The 24,004-nt window shown below is 53.0% G+C and overlaps 11 protein-coding genes across 11 annotated transcripts; 5 read left to right on the top strand and 6 right to left on the bottom strand.

Annotated features, from left to right (window-relative positions):
* Nucleotides 1-128: 128 nt before the first annotated feature.
* On the top strand, nucleotides 129-2,380 carry SCP_0211570 (Aldehyde dehydrogenase [NAD(P)+] 2; the record flags this gene model as incomplete). The annotated part of the gene is made up of 13 exons (XM_027755067.1): nucleotides 129-155; nucleotides 213-301; nucleotides 353-394; nucleotides 452-682; nucleotides 738-849; nucleotides 907-1,045; nucleotides 1,106-1,200; nucleotides 1,253-1,333; nucleotides 1,386-1,575; nucleotides 1,643-1,899; nucleotides 1,952-2,112; nucleotides 2,167-2,225; nucleotides 2,277-2,380. The coding sequence occupies 13 exons, from the start codon at nucleotides 129-131 to the stop codon at nucleotides 2,378-2,380; spliced, it is 1,587 nt and encodes a 528-aa protein (XP_027610868.1).
* A 498-nt stretch (nucleotides 2,381-2,878) lies between these two features.
* On the top strand, nucleotides 2,879-3,472 carry SCP_0211560 (hypothetical protein; the record flags this gene model as incomplete). The annotated part of the gene is made up of 4 exons (XM_027755066.1): nucleotides 2,879-2,938; nucleotides 2,994-3,041; nucleotides 3,089-3,320; nucleotides 3,372-3,472. The coding sequence occupies 4 exons, from the start codon at nucleotides 2,879-2,881 to the stop codon at nucleotides 3,470-3,472; spliced, it is 441 nt and encodes a 146-aa protein (XP_027610867.1).
* Nucleotides 3,473-3,676: 204 nt separating this feature from the next.
* Nucleotides 3,677-4,711, bottom strand: SCP_0211550 (Uncharacterized protein; the record flags this gene model as incomplete). The annotated part of the gene is made up of 6 exons (XM_027755065.1): nucleotides 3,677-3,712; nucleotides 3,765-3,871; nucleotides 3,927-4,038; nucleotides 4,095-4,307; nucleotides 4,381-4,485; nucleotides 4,553-4,711. 6 exons carry the CDS (start codon nucleotides 4,709-4,711, stop codon nucleotides 3,677-3,679), a joined length of 732 nt encoding a protein of 243 aa, XP_027610866.1.
* Nucleotides 4,712-5,131: 420 nt separating this feature from the next.
* On the top strand, nucleotides 5,132-7,621 carry SCP_0211540 (hypothetical protein; the record flags this gene model as incomplete). The annotated part of the gene is made up of 7 exons (XM_027755064.1): nucleotides 5,132-5,428; nucleotides 5,491-5,677; nucleotides 5,733-5,984; nucleotides 6,038-6,217; nucleotides 6,269-7,347; nucleotides 7,407-7,486; nucleotides 7,537-7,621. The coding sequence occupies 7 exons, from the start codon at nucleotides 5,132-5,134 to the stop codon at nucleotides 7,619-7,621; spliced, it is 2,160 nt and encodes a 719-aa protein (XP_027610865.1).
* Nucleotides 7,622-8,013: 392 nt separating this feature from the next.
* Nucleotides 8,014-9,874, bottom strand: SCP_0211530 (hypothetical protein; the record flags this gene model as incomplete). Its single annotated transcript, XM_027755063.1, has 7 exons — nucleotides 8,014-8,070; nucleotides 8,127-8,246; nucleotides 8,313-8,342; nucleotides 8,403-8,486; nucleotides 8,544-9,318; nucleotides 9,374-9,527; nucleotides 9,598-9,874. 7 exons carry the CDS (start codon nucleotides 9,872-9,874, stop codon nucleotides 8,014-8,016), a joined length of 1,497 nt encoding a protein of 498 aa, XP_027610864.1.
* A 435-nt stretch (nucleotides 9,875-10,309) lies between these two features.
* SCP_0211520 (hypothetical protein) lies at nucleotides 10,310-11,522 on the bottom strand (the record flags this gene model as incomplete). Its single annotated transcript, XM_027755062.1, has 6 exons — nucleotides 10,310-10,366; nucleotides 10,425-10,544; nucleotides 10,611-10,640; nucleotides 10,701-10,784; nucleotides 10,842-11,373; nucleotides 11,431-11,522. The coding sequence occupies 6 exons, from the start codon at nucleotides 11,520-11,522 to the stop codon at nucleotides 10,310-10,312; spliced, it is 915 nt and encodes a 304-aa protein (XP_027610863.1).
* A 375-nt stretch (nucleotides 11,523-11,897) lies between these two features.
* Nucleotides 11,898-13,325, top strand: SCP_0211510 (UPF0676 protein; the record flags this gene model as incomplete). The annotated part of the gene is made up of 7 exons (XM_027755061.1): nucleotides 11,898-11,993; nucleotides 12,046-12,231; nucleotides 12,285-12,320; nucleotides 12,373-12,784; nucleotides 12,834-12,868; nucleotides 12,931-12,990; nucleotides 13,044-13,325. The coding sequence occupies 7 exons, from the start codon at nucleotides 11,898-11,900 to the stop codon at nucleotides 13,323-13,325; spliced, it is 1,107 nt and encodes a 368-aa protein (XP_027610862.1).
* A 428-nt stretch (nucleotides 13,326-13,753) lies between these two features.
* On the top strand, nucleotides 13,754-15,573 carry SCP_0211500 (Protein pim1; the record flags this gene model as incomplete). The annotated part of the gene is made up of 3 exons (XM_027755060.1): nucleotides 13,754-14,350; nucleotides 14,403-14,633; nucleotides 14,692-15,573. 3 exons carry the CDS (start codon nucleotides 13,754-13,756, stop codon nucleotides 15,571-15,573), a joined length of 1,710 nt encoding a protein of 569 aa, XP_027610861.1.
* Nucleotides 15,574-16,153: 580 nt separating this feature from the next.
* Nucleotides 16,154-16,372, bottom strand: SCP_0211490 (hypothetical protein; the record flags this gene model as incomplete). Its single annotated transcript, XM_027755059.1, has 1 exon — nucleotides 16,154-16,372. One exon carries the CDS (start codon nucleotides 16,370-16,372, stop codon nucleotides 16,154-16,156), a length of 219 nt encoding a protein of 72 aa, XP_027610860.1.
* Nucleotides 16,373-17,638: 1,266 nt separating this feature from the next.
* On the bottom strand, nucleotides 17,639-21,242 carry SCP_0211480 (Probable glutamate; the record flags this gene model as incomplete). Its single annotated transcript, XM_027755058.1, has 15 exons — nucleotides 17,639-17,769; nucleotides 17,824-18,518; nucleotides 18,582-18,691; nucleotides 18,749-18,868; nucleotides 18,925-19,193; nucleotides 19,249-19,330; nucleotides 19,379-19,510; nucleotides 19,566-19,570; nucleotides 19,622-19,714; nucleotides 19,779-19,948; nucleotides 20,004-20,078; nucleotides 20,131-20,225; nucleotides 20,285-20,346; nucleotides 20,398-20,873; nucleotides 20,950-21,242. 15 exons carry the CDS (start codon nucleotides 21,240-21,242, stop codon nucleotides 17,639-17,641), a joined length of 2,808 nt encoding a protein of 935 aa, XP_027610859.1.
* Nucleotides 21,243-21,717: 475 nt separating this feature from the next.
* Nucleotides 21,718-23,968, bottom strand: SCP_0211470 (predicted protein; the record flags this gene model as incomplete). The annotated part of the gene is made up of 6 exons (XM_027755057.1): nucleotides 21,718-21,993; nucleotides 22,050-22,190; nucleotides 22,245-22,614; nucleotides 22,676-23,286; nucleotides 23,337-23,474; nucleotides 23,570-23,968. 6 exons carry the CDS (start codon nucleotides 23,966-23,968, stop codon nucleotides 21,718-21,720), a joined length of 1,935 nt encoding a protein of 644 aa, XP_027610858.1.
* Nucleotides 23,969-24,004: the final 36 nt, after the last annotated feature.

Raw genomic sequence — 24,004 nt, 5'->3', positions numbered from 1 at the left:
TAAACAAGACTTGCCATTCTGGGCCATGGAACTTCCCGATCGGTTATCAAATGGAGTGCCGAGCACGTGCTGTGATGTTCTCCAGTGTACGAAATCGTTTCCACTCTGAGTAGCTACAGTTTACTGCGATGAGATACCTACCTATACATCGAGCGGTCAGTAGTTCAATATTGACAACCCATGGATCTGTGAATCTTCTCGTATTCATTTAGGCAGGGATACCGCAACGAAGTCGCTATGGTCCCTATGCACTCCATATGATTCTGGAGCGCACCAATATGGACCCTACAGACCGTGAAGAGTGGGTATGACGCGCCATGTTTTTTTCAATCATCACCTTACGCACTTTTAGAATGATTCTGCAAAATCCGGCAACTGGGGAAGACATCTCCAAGTACGTGTCATTCGCCTGCACCTCAGCTCTTGCTGAATTGCTGACTCACTATTCTAGAATTGTTATGGCAAACCAGAATGACGTAGAAACAGCTATATTTACAGCAGACGAAATTTTTCAGTCGGGTGTCTGGTCAAGGGCCCCAGCTATCCAACGCTCCGGAGTACTGTCGAATCTAGCAAGGAGGCTCCAGGACAGTTTGAAGCAGATGGCGCGAATCGAGTCTATCCAAACAGGCAGAGCGATACGCGAGATGGATGCTCAGCTTGGGCGTCTCCCAGAATGGTTGTAAGCCGTTTGCTCGTCTTTCTACCGGCACTACGATGGTATGACCTACTACCAGCGATTATTACGCAGCCTTACTTCGCACCCATCAAGCATTTATCGCCCCTACTCAGGGTAAACTGCTGAACTATGTACAACGTGTTCCTCTGGGTGTGGTTGCTCAGATCACGGTCAGTCATTCGAGCATGTTCCTGGTGTCTCGGACAATTGAGATCACTAATTTTCAGCCTTTCAATCACCCACTGTTGATTGCAGTGAAGAAGATAGCACCGGCCTTGGCTGCGGGGAATTCTGTTATTGTCAAACCCAGCGAGCTCGCGCCAATATCGCTCCTCCACTTCGCAGAGATGGCCACCGCCGCCGGTCGTGAGTTCCTCATGACCAATTCACCAAGTTCCTCCCTTATATAATTTGACGGGTCGACAGTTCCGCCTGGTATCTTAACGGTACTTCCTGGAAATGGGAAAACAATTGGTAAAGCAATTGCGTCGAATCCCTTGGTAAGGAAAGTGGATATCACGGTGAGCTTCATCACAATACCCCCCAGATCCGCACATGACCCAAAATTTTCAGGCGGGCACCGCCACTGGGCGTGCCCTTGGAAGTCTCGTCGGGTCCAACTTGGCCGCCTTCACGGCGGAGTTGGGTGGGAAGGTCTGTTTCCAAATTTACCAGCTGGAAATGAAGTCTATATTCTTTTCTGCAGACGCCAATCGTCGTCTTCAACGACGCAGATCCAGTAGCTGCCGCGAATGGCGCAGCGTTCGCATGTTTCGTCGCTTCCGGACAAACATGTGTTTCTGGTACACGCCTGATTGTCCAAGATGAGATCTATGAGACGTTCATGGAACTTTTCATGCAGAAAGTGCATCTGATCACTTCCAGAATGGGTGACCGTACGTCGCAATTTCTCAGCGACTGAGCAATTTTGTGCTGAAAATTTGTTCTTTTGTTTTCGTTTAGCACTGAACTACCGTACGATGATGGGTTCTGTAATATCACATCGTCAGCTTGTACGCATAGAGAAGCTGGTGCAGCGTAAGGGCGTTGGGAATATCCTTACCGGAGGACGACGCATGACTGGAAAGTCACCCATGGACGACTTTGATTTCTCCAAGGGGAATTTCTTCCCTCCCACCGTAATCACTGACGTCTCCACCGATGACGACCTTTGGAGAGAGGAGATATTTGGTCCTGTAGTGGTTGTAAAGCGTTTCTCAGCGAGTATCGTGTCCTGAACCTCGATTAATGTGCTGACTAATTGTTTTATAGGATGAACGAGAAGGCGTCGTTCTTGCGAATGCTTCCAAGTATGGTCTTGGTGCAGGCATTTGGACAAATGATGTGTCCAGAGCCCATAGGGTAGCCGCTGATATTCAGGCCGGTCTGGTGTGGGTGAACACGCATCATCGCAATGATCCCAGTTCGCCTTGGTGAGTGATTGACCTTGGATTTTACACACGTGATACTCATCTCGGTTCTTGCAGGGGTGGCATGAAGGAAAGCGGTATAGGCAGAGAAAATGGGGTTGAGGCGTTCGAAGCTTGTACGTTAAACCCTCCTTGCCTGGAAGCCAACCATTTCACACTGGTGTCAGACTCGCAAAGCAAATCAACAGTCCTCAACATCGCTTCACCAGAGGAGACAAGAGAGACACAAGACTGGTTCGCTGACAACGATGCTGAGAAGCGGTACGGATGAATGGACGTTCTTGCAGTGGTTCGATTTCTATGCACCGGTACCGCCTAGTACATGCATTCCTAGGAATGTACTTTTACTAACCGTCGGAGATAATGGTAATACCGACCCTTGTGCGCAATGGTGAGCCGCGTTCCTTTTCTCATTAGAGGTCACAAATGACCCACTTTACTTCCAGCAGAATGTCCCTGAGTCCATGCATGAAAAAAGAATATGTCGCATGACATGACGAGGCTAATTCCTTCGTCTTCCCGCCACACTATTTCCACGCCGCAAATACATAGGCGTCGCGATTCTGCGCCGTTTTCCGTCGCGGCGACCAGAACACGTGGGAAACTCGCGAGATCATGCGATGGAAGCTAGGCACCCAGGATTACGGAAACCTGTCGGTAACTGTCAACAGGGCGGAGCACTATTTCGCGGCTAGCATCAAATGGGGTGACGAGGCATGCGGGAGTGTGCACAATACATAGGGGCCCCTCATTGACAGTGCGGGCCCGCATGGATCCTGTCGCTCCTTCGCTCGTGTGGTCAGACTCGAAATCAGTCCCGATGGAAATTGTAGGTTCATGTCAGGCATGATGTCGGTCTCGACTGATATGGCTATGCTCCGCAGGTTTCGCGGGAGCGCCGATCATCGTCGCTGGTCAGGGCAACCGACAGCGTGAGTGGTTTGTTCAGTCCCGCTGAGGTCCACTCATCGGTTTGTAGAGCCCCGAATTCGACCGCGGTGCATCGAGATACAACATTGGTCCATACTGTGACGTTGAGTGTACCGCGACCCCGTCTACGGCGAAGGGTAAAGTAGACAAGCTGCCGTTTCTGGGTCCACCAGACCCTTCCTACTCACCTCCCGAGAAGTGGCTGTTCCTGGCCGGATTCTTGTTTTTCCCTTTGTGGATCATTGGTGGGTTCTGGAGGTGGAGGGAACAATACGACAGTTGTAGGTGTCATATGAATGAATGCTGATTTGTCTGACTTGGCCTTGGGTTAGTCGCAGAACTATTCAGATGGCGATGCCAGGTCATGACCATGCTGGTGTTCGTTATTACCATTGGATTAATCTTCGTCGAAGTGATCTTCAGAGGCAAGTGATGGAAGTGTGTGGATGCTCGTGACAGGTCCTTCGATACTGTCCTCGCTCACCAATATTGTGGTAGCTATTACAGTTAAGGTCTAGCGAATGTAACGATACAGTGCAGGAGGGATGTAAGTATTAATGTACACACACATTCGTAAAACTGATACAATCGGAATGGGTATATGCCGCTAAATATTGATGGAGCACTACCCCGATGCCTACGCTGTTGTCTTCACGGCCTCCTTGTTTTCCATCTGTGGCAATCATGAGCATGGATACACTGGCAACGAATAGATATATACGGACCTCTCCAACCTCTTGAGGTGCCTCGTCGATAAAATCCGGTGCTTTGTCAAGATCTGCCAGGTATGATGGGCCCTCCGTTTCTTCCTCTAGTTCCAGGGCATCCAATTCTGCGCCGGGTCTCTCAACGACAAGCTTATTTAAACAATCATGGTCCATTCTCACCAGCCTGAAGGTCTGCCTCATCGACCTCGTCCGGTACCGCGTACGACCGGCCTAATGACTCTTGGATTTCGTTCGCTTGTTCCAGTAGATCCTCCATGTCGTAATGGATGCTCTACAATGCACACGCATCAACCTTCCCATCGAGCAAACACAACGCAAAATAAGCACCTCTATTTTGTCGATGTCAAATTTTCCGTACTGCTTTCTGAGCTCCTTGTTTGCTTGCTTCATAGCATCCACCGTCGCCATTGTGTTCCGCAAGTTCTCGGTCGCGAGCGCAGCAGACTCCATGTTGAAGGTTTGCTGCGTCAGCTGGGCAAGCTGGGATTCATACATGCGTTTCTGCTTCAGTATTCTGAGCGCACGTTCCTGTATGGCGTTCTGTCAAACGCGAACGTACGGCGCCCGCAGGTCAACTAAGGGAAATGAAGACATGAACGTAACATGCACGCACCTTGCCAGGCCCGTTACGCAGCTTGCTCATCTGCTCCTTGTATCTTGCCAGCTCGCCATCCAGTTTCTTGATCTTTACCTCGATGGAGGCCATCCGCGTATCTGTCTGGCATTGTGGAACTTTGTCAGCTAGGCTCGGACTGCGGCAGCAACCTGTGAGTGCGACGACTGACGGATGAGATCGCATCTTGCAATGATGGCTTTGGCTTCTTGCTTGCAGACGTGCCAAATATGCGGTTCATAGGGACAACGGGACGAAGGGGTAGATGGTGGATGAGGTGAAGACTGAAGAGGTAGCAGGTCCCGTAACAGAGTGCCAAGTGACGCTCCATATCTGGCAACTGTTATACTGAACGCCCTCGCGGTGGCGCGTCCCCCGGAAGCGGACGAAAGGTCAGCTTTCATGCTTATACAGTGTTTCTGAGGTGTGTTCGCCCTTGAGGCGGCTCGTGTGGTTTCGTTTCCATATCGTAAGACGCTACCGTAGTAGTAATCCGATCTTGAACGTCGTGGAACAGAGCGAGCGACTGGAACGACAACAATATTGCAACAAAACGGTAAAAGCACGATTAAACCTTGACATCCAATGCTTCAGTCGTCTTTCCGGTGCTTCAATGTGGTGGTGGAATGCAGAGGATTGCGGCGTTCTGCCTTCGGTCATTCTGAGCGTCTTTGCACGCGTCACGCTGAGCGCTTTTTGCCTTTCGTCCGTGACACATGTCCACATCTTTTGTCTGGGACTTCAACTGAAGATGGCTGAACATCTCCGACAATCCAACTCTCGCATGAGCTCTGCTGCGGGATCTCCAAGTCGTCCCTCTCCCCTCTCGCGTCCACACTGGCCTTGGTCCACATACACCCATAGATCTTCTTCCTCATCTGTCTTCTCCACTAGCAGCTCTTCTCTCGCTTCACAGAGTATGTCCGACTCGAGACACTCTGCCGCCAGTACTGTCTTACTTCCCGTTGCCACCGCTGCTAAAGGTGGCCCAGGCATCCCGGACAACGCTGCTAATGAGGAATCGACGACGAGGCAATGGTCTTTTGCAGTGAGTGGCATACCATGCGTGCTGCTAGTCACTAATTTCTGACCTGGGAACACGGCGTTCAGGCATTTGAGTGGGTTGTGCGGGACGTACATAGACTGAGAGACTTCGTTGAAGGTCCTGAAACAACGGACGCTTCAGATACCACTCCAGAGAATCAAACTGAATCAGAAGGCGGTCCCGAGGCCGATGATTTTGAGATCCTAAGAGAGTCGCCCATGCTCGGAGACAGCAAGTTCAAACTTGAGATAGGCATGTTAACTGTGCATCATCGGTCGCTGTCGAGAGTCTGACGACCATGCAATAGCTAAAACTATACATTTCCAACAGACGGATCGATCCACAACACCAGTGATTAAGACTGGACCTCAAACATTATCGGTGTATATCACTTCGCTCATGGTCGACTTTGCGCATGCGGACTACGAAATGTGCACGTCCATGTTTGCAGCAATCAAGTGTCAGGATGACCGAATAGGTGAGCGCGGAGCCCGAGCTCAATGGGTTTGGGAATACTGGCAGAATGGCTGGGTTTTCCGGCAAGAGAGCGAAGTATGGGGTAAGTCATCCAGGAACATGTCAGACGCCACATCCTTATGTCGTTCTCTATAGCATGTCCACTACCCTCACTATCATCTCTATTGGAAAACCCAAGAATCAGGGAGACAGACTCCTTCGTTATATGCGTTCAAATTCACTCGCCAATAGGCCCTTTCTTCCCTCAACAGCCTTCCGCCTACTATGTTCCTCGGGATCTCCTTGACGGTCTGGAGGCATCTCTGGACAATCCAAGTATGTGTAGTATCTCAAGGCTAGCGCAGGTTCATTGACTAACATTGTCAGACACTGGTGATGTCCAATTCATATGCCTCGAACGTCGGGATGCCCATCAGGAACTGTCAGACTCGACCTCGCTCTCACCCATTACAGCGACGCCTATGGCCAGTCCCTCTTCCTCGTCCTCGCAGTCGTTCACGCCCCAAACGGTCGCCCGCAAGCGCATCATCTACGCCCACGCCGACATTCTCACCCGCCGATCGGAGTACTTCACGACAATGTTCAGTTCTTCTTTTGCGGAGGTACCGGGGATACACTATCCTGGTGGGCGCAAAATATACACCGTGACCGTTGAGGAAGCCGATTTCGTCACGATATACTGGTTGCTGAAGTGGGTGTATGCGAACTGGCTACTGTTCAGGAAGGAGGACGATCCGAGGGAAGCAGTAAACGGTATGGGTGCGGGTTGGAGCGCACGGGGCTTCGGCATACGCGGCGCAGCCGACGAATGGGAGTGGAAGGCATTCTCGAAGAACATATCTACCGAAGGCCACACTCCAGGTGGTGTCAGCGATGCGCGGAGTGTAACAAGCGCTGAAAGCGCCGTATCGGGCAGTGCCACTTCGAAGGACAAGGGAAAGTACGTCCCAGACCAGAGCCAAGCCGTGGCAGCGACAACTACCCGGATCGCGTCCACCTCCAAGGCTGTACCGCCGCCTCCCTCGCCTTCTCGTCCGTCTACGACCAACGCGCGTCGCCCTTCAGTACCCGCCTCAACAAACACGTCTGGACTTACAGTCCCCAATGTGCCGGGATCCGCTGCATCTCGCGGAACCAAGCCCGTCCCTGTCCCCATTTCGCCCTCGAAGGCCAACTACACCGCTCCGCCACGTTACCCCCTCTCTCCGCACCAGCAGCGCCAGCGCTCGCACCCGTCGGCGCCGTCGACGGATCCGCATCCGCATCCTACGGCCCCGCCGCCCCCGGCGTCCGCGCTGTCGATGTACCAGATTGCGCACCGGTACGCGATGCCCGGCCTCGCTTCGCTCGCGCTAGAGCATATCCTATCGACGATCACACCGCAAGCGGGCTTCCCGGTACTTCTCGCGACGTCGGCGTGGGAGGAGCTGCATTCTCTCGTTGAGGTGCGTCTGCCGCTTAGTGTAGCCCACGTCGTTCTCATTCTCTGACACTTATCTTGTAGGACTATGTCGTTGAAAAGTGGGATGAGGTCTCGGTTTCGGACGAGTTTGAACGCTGCTGCCAGGAGGTGGCTGCTGGAGAGTATGTCGATCATTCCTCACATTTATTTTTTTGCTGACGATCGGATTCAGGTGGGGCCCTGAAGGTGGAACGACACTCATGGCTCTCTTTAGACGATTGCGGTCCCCGAATGCGATGGCCTACGCCAGAAACTGATGATGGTCCTCGCTCCAACATGAATCTATCGTGCACACATCTGTTGGTTTTCAGACTGATCAGTACTCATATCTCTTTCTTTACTCGTAACTGCCAACGATCTCCCAAAGGGATTCACGTATATAGAGTAGAGCGCATATTCCACGATATCAAGTGTACAACAATAACAACACGACGAGTAAAGAATTCTTTCAATTGGTGGTACATCAAGTGTCATCAACGCAAAGGCAAGTAGCATGACAAAACGCGCACAGCAGGACAACAGAAACTCTACAACAGCCTGATTGATGGGTGTACAGGTTAAAAAGAAAAAGAAAACGGAGTCAATCACAACGAACAACCTCGGACCAACTTTGCATCCATGTGCCATTCTGTGCTCACGACTTCACCCTTCACCTACATCTATTGTCCAATTGGTCCCACATACCGACCATACCGTAGAAGGCGCCCTGCAGCAGACTGAAGGTGAGAAGACGCAGAATTTTTACATCGCAAGTGCACCCACCCTGTACTCGCAATACGTGGGCTTCGCATGATGCACACCGTGGATCACGGCGGGTGTCGTGCCGCACATGTTCGTCCAGTCGTCATCCTTTTGCAAGTTCCAAAGACGGGCTTCAAAGCGCTGTGGAAGTCGCAACAATCTTTACCAGCGATCGTCGAGAATGTACAGAAAGTTGATAGGACGTACATGTAGGCGCGTACCATACCCAACGCAGCCCTGGACGAATGGTTTAATTCATGTTCTCTCAATAATTCCAAATTGAACTCGAAAACATACCTTATCATACAAGCCGCCCCAGTAAGGCACACAAGCGGGCTCTTCAAAGTCAACCTGCCAATGCCCAAATATCCCCGAAGCACCCTATATGCACCACAAATGAGCACCAAATTTCGTGATCAGTGAAAAAAGAAAACTAACCGCATCTTCGCATCTGCTTGGCGTGTCAATAGTACGGTTGTGAATCTCGATGGACATTTCCTCGCAGGCCTGTACCCAATTATAGCCAGAGGAAATATTCCGGAGGCGGGCGGTGTGCTCCCTGGTCCCGTACGACACGCAATTCTTTGCTTGAGGTTCATCCCAGTAAAGCCCCAACCGCCTTCGCTCTTCCTCCCGACGCCGCCTCTCATCCTCTCTCTTCTCCCTCTCCCATTGCTGTCTTTCCTCCTCTCTCTGGCGCTCGAGGTCTTTGCGCTCGCGCTCCCACTGCTCGAGCTCCTCCTCCCTCTGGCGCTCGAGGTCTTTGCGCTCGCGCTCCCACCGCTCGAGCTCCCGCCGATGCTCTTCACGCTCCTTCTCCCAGGCTCGCTCGAGCCGCTCCCACTCGTGCTGGCGGTTCTCGCGCTGCTGCTCTAGCTCCCGCTCCCGCTGCAAGTCGCGCTCCCATATCTCGTGCTCTAGCTGATGGGATAGGCGCTCCTTCTCCCACTTCTCGCGAATCGCTGCTCTGGTCGCCGGTTTGAGGTAGTCCGGATAGTTCACCACGATCCATATGTTCTCGACGATGGACGCCGTCACTATGAGCAGGAGGACTGCGTAGAGCAGCGAACGGCCTAATGTCCTGGTCGCAGTAGGCTTTGTTGGGATCACAATTAGCTCTGTTGTGTTAATGGTTTGCCAATACATCCGATTATTCCGGGAACCTGCCGCTCTCCTTGTATTATTCCCTGGATTGAGCGGAGTGCGCTCGTCACTATCGATGAACCGATAAGGCTCGACTCTCGTGCACTTTGGAAGACAGTACTCACAGAGCCGGCTGGGGGAAGCTGTTAGGAGTACACGTAGGTCTGTACCCTGGAGGCGGACTCGCCGTGGACGAGTACGACGTGCGAGCCATCTTGCCAGTGGCAGGTAGACTCTTAACTTTGTTCCTCCGAGAGATCTGAACGACGACGGGAGAATCTGGGAAGGCGAACAGTCAGTGCTAGATCACAACTTCCAGGAAAGCTTGAGTGGTATGAAAATAAATTACCTCTGGCGACGTAGTTTGACGGACGGCTCGACGAGAGGGAGGAGACACAGCACAGCCAGCCTGAGTACCGTGAGTAGACGATCTCGGTGAGATACGATCGGATATTGCCGCTGGGTTTGTGTGGCACCGTAGCGCTGGGTTGATAACCCAGGTCTCGCCGTGGTGCACACGGGCCGTCTCGTAGCAGCTTGTGGCTCGATAACGATTGTTCTTTGTCTGTCGTTTTGAGGTTGTAGACAGATGCCCGCCATGATTCGTGTCTTGAAGCCGGCGACATTAACCGGGAGAAACCCCCACTTTGCCGCGTACATACTTATCCCGCGAGGTCTTGCGCCATTGGCTGAGATGTGTTCTGCGCCGCATATTGAGGGCGGAGTGCTAAAAATTGAGCACGTAAGATACAAAGGCCGAATTATCCTTCCGCATTTCTCTCATTGACTTCAGCAAGTTTCGTGCGGCAACATCGCTATCGGAGAAGCGGCAAACCGCCGACAGGTCGTTAAACAATAACAACACGACGAGTAAAGAATTCTTTCAACTAGTGGTACATCAAGTGTCATCAACACAAAGCAAGTAGCATGACAAAACGCGCACAGCAGGACAACAGAAACTCTACAACTGCCTGATCAATGGGTGTACAACAGGTTTAAAATAAATAAAAAGGAGTCAATCACAACGAACAATGGCCATTCTGTGCTCACGTTTTCACCCTTCACCTACATCTGAGGTCCGATTGGTCCCACATACCGACCATACCGTAGAAGGCGCCCTGCAGCAGACTGAAGGTGAGAAGACGCATAATATATTTACATCGCAAGTGCACCCACCCTGTACTCGCAATACGTGGGCTTCGCATGATGCACACCGTGGATCACGGCGGGTGTCGTACCGCACATGTTCGTCCAGTCGTCATCCTTTTGCAAGTTCCAAAGACGGGCTTCAAAGCGCTGTGGAAGTCGCAACAATCTTTATCAGCGATCGTCGAGAATGCACAGAAAGTTGATAGGACGTACATGTAGGCGCGTACCATACCCAACGCAGCCCTGGACGAATGGTTTAATTCATGTTCTCTCAATAATTCCAAATTGAACTCGAAAACATACCTTATCATACAAGTCGCCCCAGTAAGGCACACAAGCGGGCTCTTCGAAGCCAACCTGCCAATGCCCAAATATTCCCGAAGCACCCTGTATGCACCACAAATGAGCATCAAATTTCGTGATCAGTGAAAAAAGAAAACTAACCGCATCTTCGCATCTGCTTGGCGTGTCAATAGTACGGTTGTGAATCTCGATGGACATTTCCTCGCAGGCCTGTACCCAATTATAGCCAGAGGGGATATTCCGGAGGCGGGCGGTGTGCTCCCTGGTCCCGTACGACACGCAATTCTTTGCTTGAGGTTCATCCCAGTAAAGCCCCAACCGCCTTCGCTCTTCCTCCCGACGCCGCCTCTCATCCTCTCTCTTCTCCCTCTCCCATTGCTGTCTTTCCTCCTCTCTCTGGCGCTCGAGGTCTTTGCGCTCGCGCTCCCACCGCTCGAGCTCCTGCCGATGCTCCGCACAGTTCGTAGCGATCCATGTGTTCTCGACGATGAACGCCGCTACTATGAGCAGGAGGACCGTGTAGAGCAGCGAACGGCCTAATGTCCTGGTCGCAGTTGGCTCTGTTGGGATCACAATTAGCTCTGTTGTGTTAATGGTTTGCCAGTACATCCGATTATTCCGGGGACCTGCCGCTCTCCTCGTGTTCCCTGGATTGAGCGGAGTGCGCTCGTCACTATCGATGACCTGATAAGCCTCGACTCTCTCGTGCACTTTCGAAGACGGTACTCACGCAACCGGCTGGGAGTAGAAGTTAGGAGGGTCGTACGTAGAGCTGTACTCTGGAGGCGGACTCGCTGTGGACGAGTACGTCGTGCGAACCATCTTGGCTGGTAGACTCGTTCCTGCGAGTGATTTGAACGACGATGGGAGAATCTGGGGAGGCGAACAGTCAGTGCATGATGACAACTTCCAGAAAAACTCAAGTGGTATAAATTAAGTTACCTCTGGCGACGTATTTGACGGACGGCTCGACGAGAGGGAGGAGACTGAAGCCGCCACCACCGTGACAGCACAGCCAGTAGACGATCTTGATGAGATACGATCGGATATTGCCGCTGGGTTTGTACTGTGGCGCCGGAGCGCTGGGTTGATAACCCAGGTCTCGCCGTGGTGCACACGGGCCGCCTCGTAGCAGCTTGTCGTTCGATAACGATTGTTCTTTGTCTGTCGTTTTGAGGTTGTAGACAGATGTCCGCCATGATTCGTGTCTTGAAGCCGGCCGCATTAACCAGGAGAAAACCCCACTTTGCCGCGTCCCGCTCTGCCCCGCGAGGTCTTGCGACATTGGCTGAGGTGTGTTCTGCGCCGTATGTTGAGAACGGAGTGCTAAAAATCGAGTACGTAGAATACAAAGCCAGAATTATCCTTCCAGATTCCTCTCATTGACTTCAGCAAGTTTCGTGCGGCAACATCGCTATCGGAGAAGCGGCAAACCGCCGACGAGGTCGTTAAAGGGTTCAAGGAAGTGGGGTTTATATACCTCGATAAGCACGGTATCTCAGACGATGTCGTGAAACATACGTTCAAGAAGGCAAGAGCGACGCTCATACTGTTGTGGACACATTAACATACTAGGAAAACCAGAGCGCAGAGTTCTTCAGTCTTCCCATGGAATTGAAGGTATGTAGAATACCGGACACTCTATCAGATGTCTGTTGACCTCCTATCTCAGTCGAAATTGGCATGGGAAGACCCGCGCTCGAACCGAGGCTACGTCCAGATCGGCAGGGAGCGCGTCACCCAGTCCACCGACACGTCTGAGATCGCCCGACTGCGGGAGAAGGCGCCAGATTTCAAGGAATCCATGGAAATAGGGCGTGACTGGGACAAGACGTGGAAGAACCAGTGGCCCCAGGAGAGCGATGCACCCAGGTTCAAGGAGACGATGCTGCAATTCTTCCAAACATGCCATGAATTGCACGTCCTGGTCATGCGCGCTATCGCGATTGGGCTTGATCTTGATGAGACATTCTTCGACGATAAGATACATGAGCAGTACCACAACTTGCGGCTGCTTTCATATCCTCCTATTAGGACGCACCTCCTGCAGAAGGAGGGTCAGGCGCGTGCAGGAGCACACTCAGGTAGCTTTCTCCACCTGAGCGATCTATATGCCACTGATGCGTCTCTCAGACTATGGTACTTTGACCCTACTGTTCCAAGATTCTGTGGGTCACAAGCACCCTTCCTGTTATTTCATGTATGATACTCATTCTTCGTCCGCCGTCAGGTCGGTGGCCTGGAAGTCCAGAACCCACACACTAAGCAGTATCAGCCGGCTACCCCTATGGTGCGTTGGAGGCGTACTCACCGTTGCTGCTTCTGACATGATTGCGCCTGTAGCCCGGGACGATCGTCGTGAATGCAGGTGACCTCCTGTCTCGCTGGAGCAATGACGTTCTACGCTCGACCCTTCACCGAGTTGTCGCACCACCTGCTAAGAAGATCAGTGACACCGAGAGCATCACACCCGCTCGGCAGTCGATTGCGTTCTTTTGCAACCCGAACGGTGGTGCGGAGATTTCGTGCTTGCCGAATTGCTACGGACAGGGACGAGAGAAGAAGTACGCGCCTGTGACGACAGAACAGTATATTGTTGGAAGGCTGTCTGCGACGTATATGTGAAGACGATTGTTGTTGTACCTTTCTTTGAGGACGTCGGGCATTAGGTTTTGGTGATGCATTACTGTGCGCACGGGCTTGTGAGGTATGAATGGGTGTCGTTCTTGTCCGGACTAGTGGGATTGCGTGGTGGAGACTGAAGGAATATTCGTCTTGACACACGCGACGCGACGCGACTCGACTCTCGCGACGCGTCTGTCACGTTCTGAGGTATATCACGTGTAACGCGTCACACCGGCGCTACTATGCAGTTGGCACGTGGCTCTGTTGAAGACCCGGCTTAGAAAATCGCTCTCCACACGCACTCTGTCAGCGTTCTCTCTTCCTAGCCACCACCACCTCTTGTCGAGTCTCCCAGGGACTACAATTCCTCCATTATTCCTCGTGAGGAGAACACTACCATATTCCACGCGGCAGGGCTACAATCCAGGATGTCGCTTCGGAGATCTACCCGATCATCCTCTATAAAGCCAAAGCCAGCAGAGAAATCCACTACAAAGCCTGCTACAAGGGCTTCCTCGAAGCCTCTCCCAAAGGCTACAGCGAAGGCGGCTCCCAAGCCTGCTACCAAGACTTCCGGACGAAAGGCCGCCACGAAGCGCCCTGCATCGCCCGAGAATGCGCCCCCGCCCACTAAGCGGGCCCGTACAGCACCCAAGGCGGTGGAGAACGGCGTGCCACATGTGAATGGCAAGGCGGAGGTTCCTCCTCTACGCTCGCGGTCAAGGACACGGAAGACGTCCGTCCCGCCAGCGAAGAAGGTAGTGCCGCAGGCGAAGCCGTATTTTAATCCCCTCCCTAATCCGCCCGAGCACCTCCGCCCCGCACCACTGCTATGGGCCTGGGGCGCTGGCAACTTCGGCCAGTTTGGCATGGGCTCTGACTTCCTTGGGGACTTTGAGAAGCCGAAGAAGAATGCGTTGGTCGAGGAGAGGATACATGAAGGCGTGTTCGGTAGCCCAGAAGCGGGCCTGGAGGCGATCGCGGCAGGCGGTCTGCATTCCTTATTTGTTGATGAGAAGGGAACTGTAAGTGTTGTTTGCCGTCTGTCGCGCTTCATGGTTCTCATGCTGTTTTCAGGTGTGGTCGTGCGGTGTGAATGATGACGCTGCATTGGGCCGAATTACGGCAGAAGTTCCGAATCCGGAGAAGGAAGGAGAGTTCCTTGACGTTGACGTGCTGACTGCAGAGCCACATCCTCTGCAATCGCTGGTGGAAGAGAAGTTCCGTGCCGTGCGAGTAGCGGCTGGCGACACTATCTCTGCTGCCATCAGCTCAGAAGGTGACCTACGGGTATGGGGCTCATTCCGAGTGAGCATATAATTTGGCCGTGGTGTTGACTGGGCACGGTAATTAATGCATGTATCAGGGAGTTGAGGGCATCCTTGGCTTCTCAAGCGGGCATAGGCACCAGTTCCTACCAGCGGCTATATCAGAACTGCCGCTCAAGTCGAAGCCGGGGGATGTCGAGAAATTTGCTGCCGTTGTCGCAGGCAACAACCACTTGCTGGTGTTGACCACGCATGGAAATTTGTTCACATGGGGTGCAGGTGAGCAGGGCCAACTCGGGCGAAAGGTACTTGAGCGGCGCAAGATCCACGGGACGGTACCCGAGAAGATTGTGCTGGGCGCGCGATCTCATAAGGCCGTCGTCATTGGGGCAGGCAGCTACACGTCGTTCGCAGTCGATGAGCACGGCGACGTGTGGGCGTGGGGCCTAAATAACAGGGGCCAGACAGGTACAGGCTTCAGGAGCGCCGAGGCAGACGGGGATGTGCAGCTCCCCAAGAAGGTTTTGGGACTTAGCAAGGCGGAACTGGGCAGCGACATCGTGGTCACACAGATCGTGGGCGGGGAGCACCACACGCTCTTCCTCACGTCGGATGGCAAGGTGTATTCGTGCGGGCGCTCTGACGCTGGGCAGCTCGGCCTCGCCGATGACGACAAGGCGTTCCAGGACCGCGTCCATCCCGATATGCTTGCGGAGCCCGTGCTGGTGACGTTCCCGGATCTAGAGGACCCCGTAGTGCAAATCTCTGTAGGCATCCACAACAATGCTGCCGTCACGCGCGGTGGCGCGCTTTACACTTGGGGGACGGGCGTGCAGGGTGAGCTTGGTTTGGGCGAGGACGTGGAGGTACGCACCCCAAGGGTCGTCGTGCGCAAGGAGGGCGGCTCATGGGCGGCTCTTGCGGTATCGTGCGGCGGACAACATACGCTCGCGTTGTTCAAGAAGAAGACGTTTTCATGAGGCTGCATAGGCGCTGTAGCTTTGAACTCTGCATATTGGTTGGTTCAGCATCTACATTTGCATTTGTGTTGTGATGGACGCACGCATTACTCGTATTCTTGGTCTGCTAATATAGTTATTTCGCGCCCGGGCAGGCTTGACGACGTCCTCATTCACCCTCTGTTGCATGCTCAGTGTTCAGAGTAACCTTCGCATGTTGCAATCGTCTTCGCGAGAATCGCATGAATATCGGTACAGATACGTATACAATGACATATTGGCACACAATCCAAGGCAAATCCATTTCAATCAGTTCATAATTCAAAGGGTCATTCTTCTGCCCTCTATGTCGATAGTAATGGTCAAGCTTCAAGCTTCAAGTCCAAGTCTGACCATTCATCGAGAAGAGCCGGTGGAGTCCATGGATGGGCACGGGGATACAGGGGTATGGTGCAGCGGCTGTGGTTGTCCTTGCGGATGAGTATTCGGCGATTAATGCGATAAATTCTCGGATGTGGTCAGTGTGATCTCGAAGAGATATCTCATACAGCATTTCCATAATGGCCTTAGTGGAGTATTCCGCTCTGGTGTCAGGGTCGGGCTACACCAGAAGGGTTTTGTGGGAGTCTTTGTCCATGTCCATCCCCTGGGCAAATCTGACGGCCTTCATGAGACCCGCATAATCCATGCGAACAACGGCCATCTCCACGGATGACCTGTGGGACACGATGCTATTGGGTGAAGCAAAATCAAAGGTGTCACGATCGGGGTGATGGCCAAACCTCTGATAAAATTCGTACAACTCTGCTTTTGCAGCCATAGCTTTGTTCTGGTATGGATGACTAGCAAAGCGGTAAGTTGCATTGGTTAAAGCAGATAGCCATACGATCATGCCAACTCTCCGCTAACGCGGCGTAAGTAGATGCTTGCGGTAGTCGCTGCAGTTCAATCTTGGCCATCGTAAATACTTCAGTTAGGAAGAGTAAATAGTACATCCTGCCGAAAGAGGCATCATAGGAGGGTTCACGCTGGAAGAAATTAACGACGGATACATCGGGAGGGGAAAATGCGTAGTCTATGTGATAGCCATCAAATAAAGCTGGGAGACCGCAGATCCGATACTTACGATTACTTTCGATCACAGGGCGTAAGTTAGCGTGAAGACCAAGTTTGATAGCTCGAGTGCTCACGGACCATTCGACATTTCCCACTTCCAGAGCTCTGGAGAATGACGATAGAATTCATAAAGTATTCGTCGCAGATCAGGGCATTATATATGTTCGGCAAGAGGCGCTATGGTTACAGTGAGGAAACGCTACATACCTGACGTTAAACCTGCAGCTCAGACACGACAAGAAACCACAATTGGACGATAGAAACTCACCCCCACTGAAAGTCTATTGCGTCGGTGATACGAAAGATGACTTCTTGATTTGATGTTCTTGAAGGCCAGCTACTGCGCACAACCAATCTGGTTCAGCGCATCGCAGTAGACGAGGAAAATCCAAGGAAAGTCATGTTCGTACATCCCTGAAAGATGCCTTCTCGTGGGCAGTGCATAACATCCCACTATAACACCGGATTGTCCTCTACTATGATGCGTGCTTCGGTTTTGTCCATTGGCCGCAGGTTCACTTAAACCATCCGAATTCAACGTGATGGTAGTAGTAATGGGAGCAAGTAGTTTTTATATATGTTGCATTGGATGTTCGGGGGATCTCAGCTGTAGGCCCCATCTCGGACATTACACATTCATCAAGCTCCCTCAGGCTGTGAAAGGCCGAGTGATGCTCATCTATGACTTGTTCGAAGAAGGAACTTCGTTGTGATGCTGTTAAAGACGCAAATTAGTTCAGTAATGTGTGGACCAAGAAGGTAGGGATTGACTGACCTATAATTACAAGCAACGCGACAGGTAGAAACAAGTTACTGCGGTCAGGGGTAATTATCCGGACATATCGCTTTCTGCATACCTATGTCTTCCTCGAGCTTCCGACACTTACTTTTGAACATTTCGGGAGTGATACAGGTTAATCTAGTTCAGGTTACATCCTAGTACAAGAACGATCGTACAATATTTTGAATCTCACGGCTTTAACTCATCTGCAAGCTTATCAATCAAATTCTTCAACCTGGCTGCCTCGTACTGGGCCAAAGTTGCATTCTTCTCGATCGTAATCGACTCTGTGAGCGCAGGTAGCGTAGTTGCACCATAACCTGTATTCTCGATTCAGCTTCCCAACTCATCTACCGTTGAGAGAGTAAACTCACCAAGCCATTTGCCAGGGGCAACACCCAAATGGCGGTACCACTCGCGATCCTTGATCCCGTCCTCGTGGATAAGGCCCTTCTCAAACGCGACCAACTTCTTGTTCGCCTTGTGCACGCGGTGCACCGCTTTCTTGACCTTTTTGTGCAGGGATCCGCTCTTCATATGGCAGGTGCCCGCGCGTTCTCGCGCGCGCTGCTCCTTGAGCCACGCCGGATAGCGCCCAATACGCGGCTTAATCAACTTGCTGGTTTCCGGCTCGAACGCGACGACGCGGTCTTGAGCCTCGCTGTTGGGCTCGTCAGGCTTGTGTGGGTCGTGGTGGTGACACTTCTTGCCCAAGAGCTTCTTGACCTTGCAGAGGACAGCGTGGACTCTATGCCGCCACTTCTTTCCGGGCTTGTGTAGCACGGCCTCGGATGCAACGTTTGCATCGGCATCAAGGTGCATCTCCTTCACGCGCTCGTCCTTCCCACACTTCTTACCGAACAACTTCTTGAGCTTGCACAGGGCCTGGCGGAGCTTGCGCCTGATCAGGTTGCGCTTGGCGACCCGCCAGATGATGTGCTTGAGGCTCTCTTCCGCGTCCTCTTTCTCTTCGTCTAGCTCAATGCTCGCGGCGCGGAGGGAGTGGATGGACTCCCGCAGCGACGAGAAGTCCACTTCGAGCGCCGATGTCAGGGCGAGCTCCTCGACGCTACATGCAACGAGGATGTGTGAGTACCAGCTGGCTAGGCAGAAAAGCGGATGTTACACGTACTTATCGACGTACGCCTCCAGCTGGCTGGCATAATAAGTAGTGTTGAGGGGAAGGATGATGGCGTCGGCAAGGCGGAGAGTCTGAAGCCCGAGGTACTGGGCTACCGCGGTCTGCACAAATGATCAGAACAAAGATTGACTACAAGCATTTATTTGGATATCGCTTACATGGCGCAAGAAGCCGGGGTCGGCGTAGATCTCCTGCCACCTCTGGGAGTCATACACGGAGTGGTAGTGATACACAGGGTCGGACAGGGTGGACGTGAAGCCGTTATTCGTGCTGGCAATCTGATCGACATAAAAGTAGTGTGAGAGATGAGCAAGCACGCGCGTTGTCAACTTACCCCGATATGCTGCAAGAAGACAGTATAGTCGCTGCCAGAGCCGAGGACGCCTACACCGAGGGCATCCGCCTTCTGAATTTCCTCCTCGTACATCGCGAGCGCCTCATCATCTACGTGGTCGCCAAGAAGCACGCCGGAGTCCTTGGTAGCATCCCATAGCGTGAGGCCCGGCTTAGTAGGGTGCGGAAGGTCCTGAGCAGTGTTGCGCAGGAAGTGCGCTAGTGAGGGAGACCCAGAGGCACCGAAGCGAGAACCGGAGACAGACGAATCTGCAGAGCACAGGCAAGTCAGTTTCCGAAACACTGGAACGATTTGGCGACGCACCCAGATTGAGGTATGCGACGACGTGCTCGCCGATCCAGTCCGCAAAGTCTTCGCCCCATTCGGTGCTTCCGATTAGGCCGTACTATCGGAACATCAGAATTTGGTGGAGGCAAACAACGAAATGACACACCTCCTCAGCATCCCAGCTAGCAAGCACAATTGTCCGCAGAGGCTTCCACCCGGCTTTGAGGAGGGCACCAAGCCCTCGGATAAGCTCGTGCATAGAGGCAGTCCCAGACGAGGGATCCGATGCGCCCATGACCTGCGTAAATCCTTGTTAATATTCACATCATACCTCGAATACTAGCCAGACGTACCCATGCTATTAAAAATATGAGTAACTGCAAGGTTCGCTATAACGAAGAGGACGCACCATCTCGGTGGTTTCCAACGACGATAACCTCGTGTTTGTTATGGCCCGGGATGACACCCATGGTGTTCCAGATGGGGATGACGCGGTTGTCGACTACATGTGTTCAACTCAGCCTTCTCCAGCCGTGTTCCTTCAGCACCGCAATGAGAGCACTCACCGTGGTTCACCAGGGACACAGTGCGCGTGCCATTATCCGGGTGGGTGATCAACTCCAATAGTACCTGTGCATTCGCCCACGAGATCGGCAGACTAGGGATGCCCGGAATATTCAAGCCCTCTGTGCGAGTGCTGTTCTCGTATGAAGGGTATCCCGGTGTCGTGGGATCACTGCAAACGCCAAGTGTTAAACATTTGACAAGATGCAGTGGTGGGGACCGCATACCCAGGATATATGGAGAGGTACTGCACGCTACCACGCTGGACAGATGTCGGGTTGCGGGCAGGCCCATAGGGATACCTGTCGGGAAAGGTCAGACATGCATAGAGAAGAACATTATGCAAAGACGTACGGGATGTAGCCGTTCTTCTCTGTGACGGTGCCGTCGTCGCGGGGATCGGAGTAAATCAGCACGCCGGCTGCACCCAGCTCCTGCGCACCCTTAACCTACATACATTTGACTGATGTCAAAGTATTGATTCTGTCATGCGGGTATAACAACCCACCTTTAAGCCACGAAAGACGCCACCGTAACGAACGATGACAATGGAGCCAGTGAAGTTCACACCTGACACAGCACCGTCAGTCTGCAGCACTGCACACACAGACAACAACGCACCTCGCTCTACCAGTTCGTCATAGTCCTGCTTTCTCCCGTAGTTCGCATAGATAAGCTTGCCCTGGACCTCCCCTCCACGGCTCAGCCCGTGAAACGTAGGAACCGCGTCCTTGTATTCTCCCGCCTCGGGGTCCGTCTCGTCAGCAACCTCCTCCAGATCGGCATTCCACACAACAGACCCATCCTCCTCGAGGATCTGTAGGCTGCGATCGAGCGGGGTGTTCATCACGGGGTAGTAGACGTCGATCCATGCCGTCGGAGCGCTCAAAGACGTGATCGACAGCGTCGCGTTGCGTGACGCCTGCGTGCCCGCAGAGTAGATGGGCTCCGATTCGGGCACGGCAGCATCCAGCTCCTCCTGCAGGAGGGTGAGAACGTCCTTAGCGGTGGTTAGGTCGCCGGGGCTGCCCGCGAGGTGGGGCTTCGTCGCATACTGGCGGGATGCAGCGAGGGCGCTCGCCGGATTCGGGACAGTCCTGCGGATCCGGAACAATCGGTGGGCCTTGTCAGTCCTGCAGGCATCCATGCACGACTGAGACTCGCACTACGCACAAGAACAACTTCTCTGCCACCTTTCCGTAGGGGACGACCTTCAGGGGTCTCTTCTTGGCATCTACAAACGCACTGGCGATCCACTGTCCCTCACGGCCTTCGAGCTCCTTCCTCAGGGACCGATGGATGGAACGATGTAGATAGACAAACACCAAGAAGACCGAGAGCAAGAGGATAAGTACAGAGACGAGACGAGAGCGGCGCCGGATGCGAGTCGACGGCGCAGCCGCGACGGGGACAGGAATGGTCCCAGGCTCGGGTTTGTTGTGCTTGATATTTTTTTCGTCCGCCATGGCGGGGGTAGATGAGAGCCTAGGGAGAGAAGGGAATCATGCAGAACGTTTTGTATGTACATGTGCCGCCGCGATTGCTCGTGCGCAGCAGCCAGGGGCTCCTGTACATAGCTCTCCGAGTCGTCCTATCGATATCGAACTTGCAAGTAGAATGTTCTGCTGTCAAAAATCAGATATGCGTATGGACGACCTTCGTTCCATCGCCATGATATGTATTCCACGCTGCGATAAAGTCATCGCACGGCTGCTGCGCTATTGACGATGTGCTTGAAATTCTACCGACCCGGACGAGCAGGTGCTACTGGTGTAACTTGAATCGGTATCATTATTGCAGAATCTCGTATCCATTAGTTGCAAGTAAACACGTACAACATGTGGGTAATCTACAGGATGCAAACAGAGTCGTCAAGTGAATGCCATCTACTAGTCGTACAGCACACGGTGGAAGCCAGCTGCAGAGTCCCGAGACACCAAATCAATATGTCTCCCAAAAGACGTCAGGCAGGACCTCGCGCATGATCTTCCAGTGCTCAAGCGCACGTTGCTCCTGCCATTTCACCAGCGCATTCTGCATGTCTGTCAACAGGTACGTCGATCGTGTCTTCTCTGGTAGCTCCCTGATCGGTGCAAGGTCCAACTCGCGTCCGGAGAAAGTCGACAGGATGTACGCGCGGAGCGGAGAGCCGAGGAAATCCGACACGCACGACGCACGGAATGTGAGCGGGTTACTAGATGGGGAGCAGAAGAACACCTGCGGCGAGGTCAGCAGGTGCAACGGCCAGTCCGAGCCAAGGATAATGTGCGCACCCAGTTGAGGGCATCAGTGTACAGCGTGGATGTCGCTGTCGGATCGTTGGAGTCGCTGAATGCACGGCAATGCCCAAACACGCTCTCGAGAGTGTGCAAGATCGCGCGGGACGAGTCAGATTCTAGTTGACCGAAGAAGTCCTGAGCACCATAATTCGGTCAGATATTGTACAAGGCAAAACAGATGAACCATACCACAGCGAGGACACCATCGGGGTGCATGATAGCTTTCGTATCGTCCCAGAAGCTCTCTGTATAGAGGTATGCCGGTACGCTTCCGCCAGAGAAGCAGTCGTGCACTATCACGTCGTAGCGCTCTACCTCCTTTGTCTGCACTTCAACCTGTTCTCCAGTCTCGCTTCTTGTTGCAGTTGCGTTCTCGAGCCGAGCGCGGTGCATACGGACCCAGTTGCGCGCGTCTTTGATGAACAATTTGCCAGGTTCGGGCTCCGGGAGCGCGAAGAAACGCTTCGCAGCATCATACACGTTGCCGTCAATCTCAACAATCGTAGTCGACATGTTATGTCGCATGAACGCAGACGCCGAGATTCCCGTACCCAGTCCACTGCGTTGATACCATACGTCAACGAATCACTACGGAACTCGCGACACAGAAATGAACGCACATGACAAGTGCATTCGCTTCCTCTTCCCTCTCAGGCTTCAAAAAGAGTCGCGCCGCCTCCTGTAGCACGAACGCGTTGTACACCGACTCCCCAAGCGGCTCGCCCTCCTCATCCAGTGCGGTCGGCATCTTGCCCGCCAACGGGCCGATCCACATGCCGCCGAGCAACGAATGGCCTGCACGAAGGTAGCGCACAGAGTGCAGCATGCTGTTCGCCCGTGCGTCGCCTGGTGCCAGCGGGAGCGCCTCGCCAACGACGACGACGCCCGAGTACGGCGAGTTGACCGTGGAGAGGACGCGCATGGGGTAACTCGGGTGGATGTACGGCTCCAAGAGCGGCTTCAGAAGCGTGGGCGAACGGAGGATGGTCGCAGTTAGGACCGGCACAACCGGGAGGACAGCGAGGCGTAGGAGATTCGTGCTCTTCGCATTTACCTGCGGGGCTTTCGTGGCCGGAGCAGGGGCTGTAGCCTTCTTGCGCTGTGACTTGGTTTTTGAAGCCAGTGCTACTCGTGCCACCGGTGTAGGTCTAGAAGATGCAGCCACGAAAATGGTAGGGAGTAACGGTGTGATTGCCCACACTAGGAGCATGAAAGCACCCAGACCTAGGAACTAGTATAATATTAGTTCTGGCTCCTGTAGGAGCATGACCTAGTAAGTACAATTTGTTCCGTCGGAAACTCCTTCACGCGCGGAATAACTGGCCATAACTCTTGTACGGACATAATGGATGTTTGGCATATGGGAAGAGTGATGAGCTGCTGGGGCGCGCCCTGAGAATCTTCCATGGTAGGAAGTTCCTAGTTCAGTAACACGGGTACATGAATATGCAGTTCGTGAAGAGCAAACTGCATAGGGAGTGTGTTGCTTGCGTATGCTGCGGAAATGAACTCACCTGCAAAGCCTTGACTATGGCGACACCCAGATATAATATGGGAACTATTACGACCATATGCGTTGCAACAGGTCCCCACACGGGGTCGCCCATCCTCGCTGTGTGCACCGCGACCCAATACGCGGTATTCGGGAGAAGAGAGAGTAAGACTCCGCCAGCAAATACGGCATAGGAGAGTGGAAGCGTCGGTAGGAAGCTGCCCAAACTACATGCAAGCCATACAATCTTGTTCAGATGGAGATTCGTTGGCGCGACGCCGTATATCGGTTCAAGCTCGTGTCGGTACGCGAAGACAGTAAGGGAGAGAGAAATAAGGACTACGATGGAGATCGCTTTCGACAAGACAGCGGCCAGAACGTTCGTCCGTTGTGGACCTGGTGGGCGAGCTGGAGTCGACATAGTGGAAAAGAAACAGGTGTATGTGCATGAACGACG

The sequence above is a fragment of the Sparassis crispa genome, assembly GCF_003851025.1.
Source record: "Sparassis crispa DNA, contig_000001F, whole genome shotgun sequence".
Lineage (NCBI taxonomy): Eukaryota > Fungi > Basidiomycota > Agaricomycetes > Polyporales > Sparassidaceae > Sparassis > Sparassis crispa.
This window is presented reverse-complemented; position numbering and strand designations above follow the sequence as displayed.